The 9,173-nt window shown below is 36.7% G+C and overlaps 2 protein-coding genes across 2 annotated transcripts in view; one reads left to right on the plus strand and one right to left on the minus strand.

Annotated features, from left to right (window-relative positions):
• LOC111482083 (MAP3K epsilon protein kinase 1-like) overlaps positions 1-4,694 on the plus strand; it is a 26,971-nt gene extending 22,277 nt beyond the window's left edge. Inside the window, exons 22-24 of the mRNA XM_023127724.1 lie at positions 2,804-3,210; positions 3,922-4,036; positions 4,188-4,694. Coding sequence (XP_022983492.1) covers positions 2,804-3,210; positions 3,922-4,036; positions 4,188-4,364 — 699 coding nt within the window. The 3' untranslated portion in view covers positions 4,365-4,694. The remainder of the gene's footprint in view (positions 1-2,803; positions 3,211-3,921; positions 4,037-4,187) is intronic.
• A 514-nt stretch (positions 4,695-5,208) lies between these two features.
• LOC111482085 (eukaryotic initiation factor 4A-3) overlaps positions 5,209-9,173 on the minus strand; it is a 4,879-nt gene continuing 914 nt past the window's right edge. The window contains exons 2-8 of the mRNA XM_023127727.1: positions 8,777-9,017; positions 8,629-8,709; positions 7,952-8,059; positions 7,751-7,870; positions 6,823-6,990; positions 5,732-5,818; positions 5,209-5,554 (exon numbers count right to left, since the gene is read on the minus strand). Of these exons, the coding sequence (XP_022983495.1) occupies positions 5,441-5,554; positions 5,732-5,818; positions 6,823-6,990; positions 7,751-7,870; positions 7,952-8,059; positions 8,629-8,709; positions 8,777-9,017 (919 nt within the window). The 3' untranslated portion in view covers positions 5,209-5,440. The remainder of the gene's footprint in view (positions 5,555-5,731; positions 5,819-6,822; positions 6,991-7,750; positions 7,871-7,951; positions 8,060-8,628; positions 8,710-8,776; positions 9,018-9,173) is intronic.

Genomic DNA, 9,173 nt, shown 5'->3' on the forward strand with positions numbered 1-9,173 from the left:
GGGGGGGGGGGGGGGGGGGGGAACATGGTCGCTATTCGATGTGTTAAAAGGGTGCAAAGTCTCTTTTGGACTTTGGAAGAGGCACCATTCTTGCATGTCCGGTGAAGTTCCAAGCCTTGGAATTCTGTGATGGTGGCTGAGTGTAGAAGCCATGTCTTCAATAATAGGTGGGTTAAGGTGTTAGATGTTCCCCCACTTGCGATCTCTGGAGATGATTCATAAATTAGCCCTTGTATTCCACTTGTATGTGGAGAGAGGGTGGACGAAGGGTCCACCAGTATTGTTATGGAGGATAAATGGGAGGAAGATATATTGCTTCGAACTGATGGGGAAGAAAGATGGGTTTATTGGTCAAGAAAGGAAAAGGGGTTATTTATGAGATTGATTTGGAGAAAGCCTGCAATCTTGTTGATTGTTATTTCGTGGATAAAGTCGGGTTTTGGGTGGAAATGGAGATCTTGGGTTTTAACATGTATTAGGTTGGTGAAATTTCTCCATTTTCCTTAACGGTAGACCGGGAGTTAAGATTTTTGTTTATAAGGGCCTAGGCAGGAAGACTTCCTCTTGGCCCTTTCTCTTTCTCCTCATTTCCTATGGATGCCTCGAGTAGGCTAGTGTGGCTGTTAGGGGAAGGTAAGAGCCATTTAGTTTTTAAGATGGAGAAGGAGTTAATCCAGTTGTCTCATTTTCAGTTTGCTAATGAGACTTTTTTTGTTCCGGTCAGGAAACAATGGGTGTAAGGTGGATTAATTTCTTTCATCTAATTTAGGACTCCCCTTGGTGGTAACTTGGAGTGTCATACTTTCTAAATTCATGTGGTGGAAAAGGTTCATAAGCGCTTGGGTTCTTGGAAAAGGGCATTCTTCTCCATGGGAGCAGGTTATCACTTATCCTATTAGTCTGAAGTGGCCTCCCCTTGCAAGGCGAGATGTGGTTTCAAATCCTTCGACCCTGGGAGGGTTAGGTACAGGAAATTTAAGACTTCATATGAGGCTTTACTAGCAAAATGGTTGGAGCAATTCTTCTAACCTAATGCTATGTGGCATTGGTTTATTTTGAGTAGGTACGACCCCATCCTTTTGTGTGAGGTGCGAAGCTTTGTTTTAAAGATGGAGTAAAAATATTTGGATTACAATCTCTTTGGGTTTTCCTTCTCTCTCAGTTTTTGAAATGTTCGGTTGGGGAAAGCTAGGTTCACCTCTGGGAGGATTGGTGGGTTGGAGAATATTCTTTCTGTGCTTTATTTCCTCGTTTCCCATTCTTCAATAAGAAGATTTACTTCTGGGAGGATTGATGAGTTGGAGAATATTATTTCTATGCTTTATTTCCTCGTCTCTCTTACCTTTCATTAAGAAGACTCACTTGGTGGCTTTTGTTTTGCCCTCTTTAGGCCCCCTTTCTTCATTTTCCTCGGGTGTCCATTGACCTTAGTCTAACAGAAAACCACAGAAGTTACGGCTTTGCTTTTTGTCCATAATCTTCATGCAAGTCTGGGAGAAAAGACTTTAGAGTCTGGACTCATAATCGGTTGAGGGGATTCTCATGTAGTTCTTTCTTCCATATTTTGTGTAATCCCTCGCGCTCCCTTCAAAGAGTAAAATATTTAAGAAGGCCAAATTCTTTGTATAACAGATTTTACTCTTAGGATCTAATACCTTGGATCGTATCCAAAGACAGTTTTCTTTTGTGTTGTACAATGGTACCTTCTTTGTGGGCGCCATGGGGAGGATATTGACCATTTGTGGTTTGAGTGTTAGTTTGCTCATTTCCTATGGAGCAAAAGTTTGAGTTCATTTGATCTTATGTTCTACTCAAGGCAGGTAGTGTGGCATATGATTGTGGAGGTACTCCTGAATCCCTCATTTTGAGATAAGGACATTTTGTGGCAGACTTTTTCCTTATGTTTTGGAGAATTTGGCTCTAGAGGAACAATAGAATTGTTAGACATTGAAAGCTCGTGAGGTGACTAAGTTTAATGTGTCCTTATAGGCATCTGTTACCCATTCATTTGAAGAGCTTGGGTTCATTCTCTTAGATTTTAGTCAATTTAGGTAGGTAGTGGTTGCATTCCTTTGTGTCGTTGGCTTGTTTTTGTATGCTCTTGTACATTCTTTTATTTTTCTTAGTGAAAGCTCGGTTTTCTTGGAATATATATATATATATATATATATATATATATATATATATAGAGAGAGAGAGAGAGAGAACCCTAATAAGATCATATTCATGATATACATCTGAAATGGGCAATTTCTAAGGTATTTATTAATCTCTTTTAACATGTTTTTCCTACACTTCGATAGTCTTTTGTACATTTTATGTGCTCTATAAATGCTTGGATCCATGATAAGCATTCCTCTCTTTTACTTTGTGCATGCTTATTATTGTTTTTCCATATTTTGTTTATTCGTAGTCTAGGTCTCTAGGCTTCCACACAGTATTTGTAGTTTATCTAAAAATGCCTCAAGTATAGCTGCTCTAGCCAAATGCTTGTTTCCTCTCATTTACAAGATATATGAGGTGAAGTTTCCTAAGATTGTTGGTCTGAACCCTGTTTAGATGTAAACATTTAATATGAAAACCTTTTATTGCAATTGATTTTTTAGGCCATGAAAAAATGGCCTAAAAATAGAGGAATATCTCTTAGTTCTTTAGAGGTTAACAAGTCTGATAACATTTTCTCAAGAATATATACCTTTGTTGTTTTAGCTTAAAATTATTTGCCTGAGTTTCGTGCTGTGTTTTTCTCTTCATGACTGTATTCCTTATGATTGGTTTTACCATCTTACTATACTCTCTGTAGGTCCTCAGTGCACTATTCAATTTGTGTAAGATCAATAAGAGGAGACAAGAATATGCAGCTGAAAATGGAATTATTCCACACTTGATGCATTTTATTATATCAGACTCTCCTCTGAAACAATATGCATTGCCTCTACTGTGTGATATGGCCCATGCATCGCGTAATTCTAGGGAGCAGTTAAGAGCCCACGGAGGTCTAGATGTGTATTTGAGCCTGCTTGAGGATGAGCTTTGGTCTGTCACGGCATTGGATTCTATTGCTGTTTGCTTGGCTCATGACAATGACAACCGGAAAGTTGAACAAGCTTTGCTGAAGAAGGATGCTGTCCAGAAATTGGTGAAGTTTTTCCAGTGTTGTCCAGAACAACATTTTGTGCATATATTGGAGCCTTTCTTGAAAATCATTACGTACGTACCTTTTATCTGTCTGGTTAATTATTGCCCAACATTTAAATGGTCCCAAGTTTAATCTGTAACTTTATGATGCTTGGTTCCTAAAGTCAGTCTCTCATAAAATGGGATCAGTTGGGCAACTTTGGGATGATTTTGCCCTTGTTGATTCAGATTTGTGGCTACTGTTATAATTCTATAATTAAATAATTTATCGAATAATCAAGTTATTCCATCTGTACTCCAACTTCCTCTGTGTTGTCAAGGATCTACACGCGCATAATGTTATAGCTCAAGGGTGCCGCATGTAGCCAAACCATATATGCTTTATACCAGCATCATTCTCTTCTTCTTTCTTTGTGGCTTCTTCATAGCAAAGAGTTTCCTCATAGCAAAGAGTTTCCTGATCTTTGATGGTCCAAGTAGTAAACTATGTTTTCTTTTTAATTTGTAACCTTATGACCCCTCACCCTCCCCATCCCTCTCAGAAAATTATTCAATCTGACCTCTTAGCCTGTGAAAATTATTCAGTCTCCTATATCCAATGATTTGAAAACATCATCCATATTATTTCAACCCCACTTCCCCTCCCTATACCAGAGAGGAAAAGAGGGAAGATACTAAGGTTACAAATGTAGTACCTAATAACTGGAAATGTATGTGTTGCAGTACAAACTTTAATATTTTATTTCTTATCAATATTAACTCGACATGTACTTCCAATTGCAGAAAATCTTCCCGAATCAATACGACTTTGGCCGTGAACGGATTGACCCCATTGCTTATAGCAAGGCTGGACCACCAAGATGCGATTGCTCGGCTTAATCTACTTAAGCTGATAAAGGTAAGAGATCTTTATACATGCAGCCTTCTGTTTGATGTGCCTTGTGAAGGATTTTATTTCAGAACGATGTAACATCGAACAAATGTCGATGATATTCTTCTTTTATTATTATTATTCAAATTTTGAACATACAATGTTGGTCGTGTGGCAGGCTGTGTATGAGCATCATCCACGACCCAAGCAATTGATTGTGGAGAATGATTTACCTCATAAACTTCAGAATTTGATTGAGGAACGCAGGGATGGACAACGGTCTGGTGGGCAGGTGTTGGTGAAGCAAATGGCCACATCTTTGCTTAAAGCTCTTCACATAAATACCGTCTTGTAAGTGCTTAGTTTTTAGGATCCCTTGTATGAATGTTGTTGAAATGTATCACTTCTGTTCGTTAAATTTTGGCATCCTGTCAAATTCCCCTTCCTCCCGGGGCAATTCAGCCCATTTGGCTTCTTCAGAAAAGAACTTGATTCCAGAATGATGGGCAATGTATGAGTGTGCTTTGTTTGTGTTCATACTAAATGTCACTTTTATGATGATGGAACGTATTGTTTGAACATGTGTTTCATAAATGTTTTAAACATATGAAACGTATTGTTTGAACATATGTTTCCTAAATGTTTTGTGTTTTGAATATGAGGTTGAGTATAAGTTGTATCTGAATGTGTTTTTGACTTTATAGCATGATTAAGCATAAATCAATTTGAATAATTGATCATATTCATCTCTAGATCTTAAAATTGGGCAATAATAAGTCGCCCATGTTAAGGAAATGGTTCAATTTTAGTTCCATGATGTAGGTTTACCTCAAATTACTTATTATAACATGATTATTAATAACATATTGTGCATATATATATATATATATATATATATATATATAATTTAATTCATGAAATAAAAAACTAATACTTCTTTAGTCAAATTAAGCAAAGAAATTAAGCATGATCTGGTGGTGCCCTTTCGTCAATTCCTAAAGCCTTGCGACCATAATCTCTTTGGAACTCAAGACTCATAAGGTGTGTCAAGTTAAAGCAACATCCACCATCAGTCATCATCATTTGTGTTTAGCATGATTTAAACATCCACCAATCCTGAGTCGGCATCAAAACACTAAGATGGTAATTGATCCTATTTTAGAACTTTTATAATCGCCCCACTGCAAAGATAAGTCATCAAAACACTAAGTCATCGAAAATATATCTGAGTTCCTTTCCCCCTTGGAAAAATGGATCGCAGGTATTATACAATTTATGGACACATCCAAGCCACTAGTCAGAAAAAGGTCGTTAAACTTCCTACGCTACATTTTATCACCAATAAAAACGACATTTATAAGAACACAAAACCTCAAGTGTGAGCATATTAACACAAATCTTCCACACAGAATATAACGGCATCACGCAGAGTTAAATCAAATCAGCAACGTTCATGGGCATCTCATCAATCTGGGTACTGTAGTATTGCTCAATATCTCTCAGGATCTTGATGTCATCACTTTTCACAAAGTTAATAGCAACACCCTGTGTTAAGCCATAAATCCGCATTAAAAAATGTTTCATTACTTTCACAAGGTTGGTGAAGTTTCAAGTTAGACATAGCTTCCATGCAAGGAAACATAAAGCTACATGTTATCCATACTGTTTACTTGGAGCGGAATCCTACGAAATCAACTGTAATATAGAATTAAAGTGTCATACCTTGCGCCCAAACCGACCCGACCTTCCTATCCTGTGAATGTAAAGCTCTCGATTGTTTGGAAGGTCATAATTTATCACTAGTGATACCTAACAAAGGTTAATGCAATAAACATAAGAACTTGTATATTTTTTGGGATACTTGCCACGATCAGTAATAAAAGGAAAATAAGCACAAAGATATTTACAAACGCATGGGAGTTCAAATTAGGACATTCACGGAGATTTGTGGGACGTACCAATTGATGATGTAAACTCAAAAAAAAAAAATTGTCCTCAAAATATCCAATGCCTACTCTTCTCTATATATCATCATTTAGAGATGTTTTTCTAGAGAATAGAAAATGATGATTATCCAGTGATTCACCAAACATGGAAAAAAAACACCATGATCATTTTACACAACTTCAAATCCTTTGATAAAACTACCTTAGTAACCTATAACCGATGCATATGATCCACAAAGTATCCTAGTGATCAACTGAACTAATGGTATGTTCATAAATAGAAGACCATTTTTATATACGAAACACCTGTTTCATTGAGAAATATGAAAGAAAACAAAAGAACAAAAAGGACCGCCCAGAAAGGAAGTCACAAAGACTAACTATACAGAAAGGGCTCCAATCGAGAAGAATAAAACCTAATAAATAGTTACATAACTCCTAAACAACCGAAGACCAAAAAGATGCAGTAAACCTCACTAGTGACCAAAGAACTGAAAACCAAGTAGAAACCAAGTAGCCCTCCGCAGAAACTGTCACTTATCTCAAAAGGGCGGGAAGAAAAGGACCTCATGAACGAAGAAAGCACAATGACAATCTTCACTATGAGAGAACTAAAGACAATCGAACTAATGCATATGATTCTGCTACAAATAACTTTATGGACATTATAACACTCAACTCAACACTAAGAAGAGTTACGGAGAACATAGAGAAAATAGTATACTCGATCAGATCATATTATCATTTATTCATTCTAACTTCATTGAGTACCAACATGAAATTAACTAAGACAACTACAACTAGAGCAGCATGAATTCGTACGGCCCATTGACAAAGATCAATAAAATAAAAGAACCAATAACTTGCCTGCTGAACATCAAGTCCTCTTGCCCAAACATCAGTAGTGATTAGGACACGAGTAGTTCCAGATCGGAACTCCCCCATGATTGCATCTCTTTCCTTTTGAGGCATGTCCCCATGCATATGGGAAACTGTGAAGTTATTACTTCGCATCTTCTCAGTCAACCATTCAACCTGCAGGCAGCAGATCACATAAAAAAATCTATAAAAAACAATTTCAATGATAGTATGCAAATACAAAAAGGCAGAAACCCCCATGAAAGAGAAAATATTTAAATTCTCACATCAGATAAAGGAGTCCAAGAATCAGTGCAATGTGATCTAGAACTGAGATAGGCATCCAGTTGTTAGAAGCACATAGTAGACAAAGGGTAAGGGATAGGTCTGATAAGTAGTTGTGATAGAGGCTGTAGGACGCTTTGCAACTAATAGTTAGCTTCAGTGTGATCCTCAGCAAGTATTTAGAAGGAAAGTCCAGTAGAATATGGGTACTCTTTGGGTTATAGTGACCAGGGGCTATGAGTGTAGAGGATCTCTGGGATTATCAGCAAGTATTTAGAAGGAAAGTCCAGTAGAATACGGGACTTTTTTGGTTATAGTGACCAGGGGTTATGAATGCAGAGGATCTCTGGGATTATTCTTATGCAATGATATGCTCTTTCTAATTAATAAAAGCTAGTTCTATCCTCAAATAGACTTTTCAGGTCACACTGTTGCCGGGTAAAATTGTTCTAAAACAATAAATAAGGATGAGGACCAAAGGTTGCACAATAATAAAACAATGTTCCAAACATTCGGAACATACCAAAATCATGTATAAAGGAAAACATGCATAAAATATCTAACAATAAAATATTTTCTGCTTCAGAATGAGTCTGACAAGCGTTCTAGAAGATCTATTTGAAGGAGAACTAAACAAATTTGACCACATTACCTTTCGCTTAGTGTTACAGAAAATTACAGCTTGGGTGATAGTCAAGGTGTCATAAAGATCACATAAGGTATCAAATTTCCACTCTTCCCTTTCAACTGCAACGAAGAATTGCTTAATACCCTGTCAATTTAAAAGCATGCATCAGGATGTTGATATATTTCAGGAGAGAATTTCATCATCTACAAATAAAATATTACAAACCTCTAAAGTTAACTCATCACGCTTGACAAGGATCCTCACAGGATCTGTCATAAACTTGTTTGTCATCTCAAGGATTTCATGAGGAAGGGTAGCAGAAATCAAGACAACCTATCATAAATATTGATGGGAAAACTCATTAAATCAACCAACCTATAAATAGATAAATTCATAAAAACAGGTAAAAGACACTAGTTGCTCATAATCAAACCGGTAAACAGTGCATAAAAGGACACAAAGTATAAAATTTAGAAATCCTATATGTACAAGAATATATAATCAGTATCACATTTGTTATAAACTGACACACGAAGGAAACAAATGCAAGCAAAAATCAAGATTAAATGTCTGCCACATCAAGGACATCATAGAAACCATAAAAAATTATTTGGGAAAACACTACTGTTATTTCTTGGTCTGAGAAGTCCTAACTCTTCCCGTACAAAATAGAAAATCAACTACATGTAATATTGCAGAAAAAATATTATTGTACCAACAAATTTGTCATCAATACGTTTAGAAAAGCATGTATGAAAAATAATCATTTTCATGTTCAACAAGTTAAAGAAGACATGCTTAGCAACAATTCAATGACAGAGCTGCATTTCATTTTTATCCTCCTATGCCTCCCATGAGCACAATCATTAACACATTGGGGGGAAGACGGAGAGCGGGAGAACCTGAAGTTCTGGTGGGAGATATCGATATACATCATAAATTTGGTCTTTAAACCCTCTGCTCAGCATTTCATCAGACTCATCCTGAAAAAGCAAATATTAGAAAACCACATTACAAAGGAGAGATAAATTGAAGGGCACCCAAAATTACCAAAATTAACAACTTAATGGCTCTGGTACGCAGTGTCCTTCTCTTGATCATGTCACAGACTCTTCCAGGAGTTCCTGACACAACCTGAACTCCAAACTCAAGCTTTCTGATATCTTCACCTACACTTTTTCCTCCGATACATGAGTGTGCTTGTATATTTATGTAGTCGCCAATTGCCAATATAACCTTCTCCGTCTGAGTTGCCAATTCTCTCGTAGGGGACAAGATCAAGGCCTGCACCCTGATTAGATTAAGATGCATAATGATCATAAGAGTTTGAAGTTAAAGAGATCGTCTTACAAAAACGATCATATGTAAATCGGAAAATTCTCATGAGCTATGAGTTGAATGCATATCAAATCTTCTACGACAAAAAAAAAAAAAAAAAAAAAAAAAA

The sequence above is a fragment of the Cucurbita maxima genome, unplaced genomic scaffold, assembly GCF_002738345.1.
Source record: "Cucurbita maxima cultivar Rimu unplaced genomic scaffold, Cmax_1.0 Cma_Scf00007, whole genome shotgun sequence".
Classification (NCBI taxonomy): domain Eukaryota; kingdom Viridiplantae; phylum Streptophyta; class Magnoliopsida; order Cucurbitales; family Cucurbitaceae; genus Cucurbita; species Cucurbita maxima.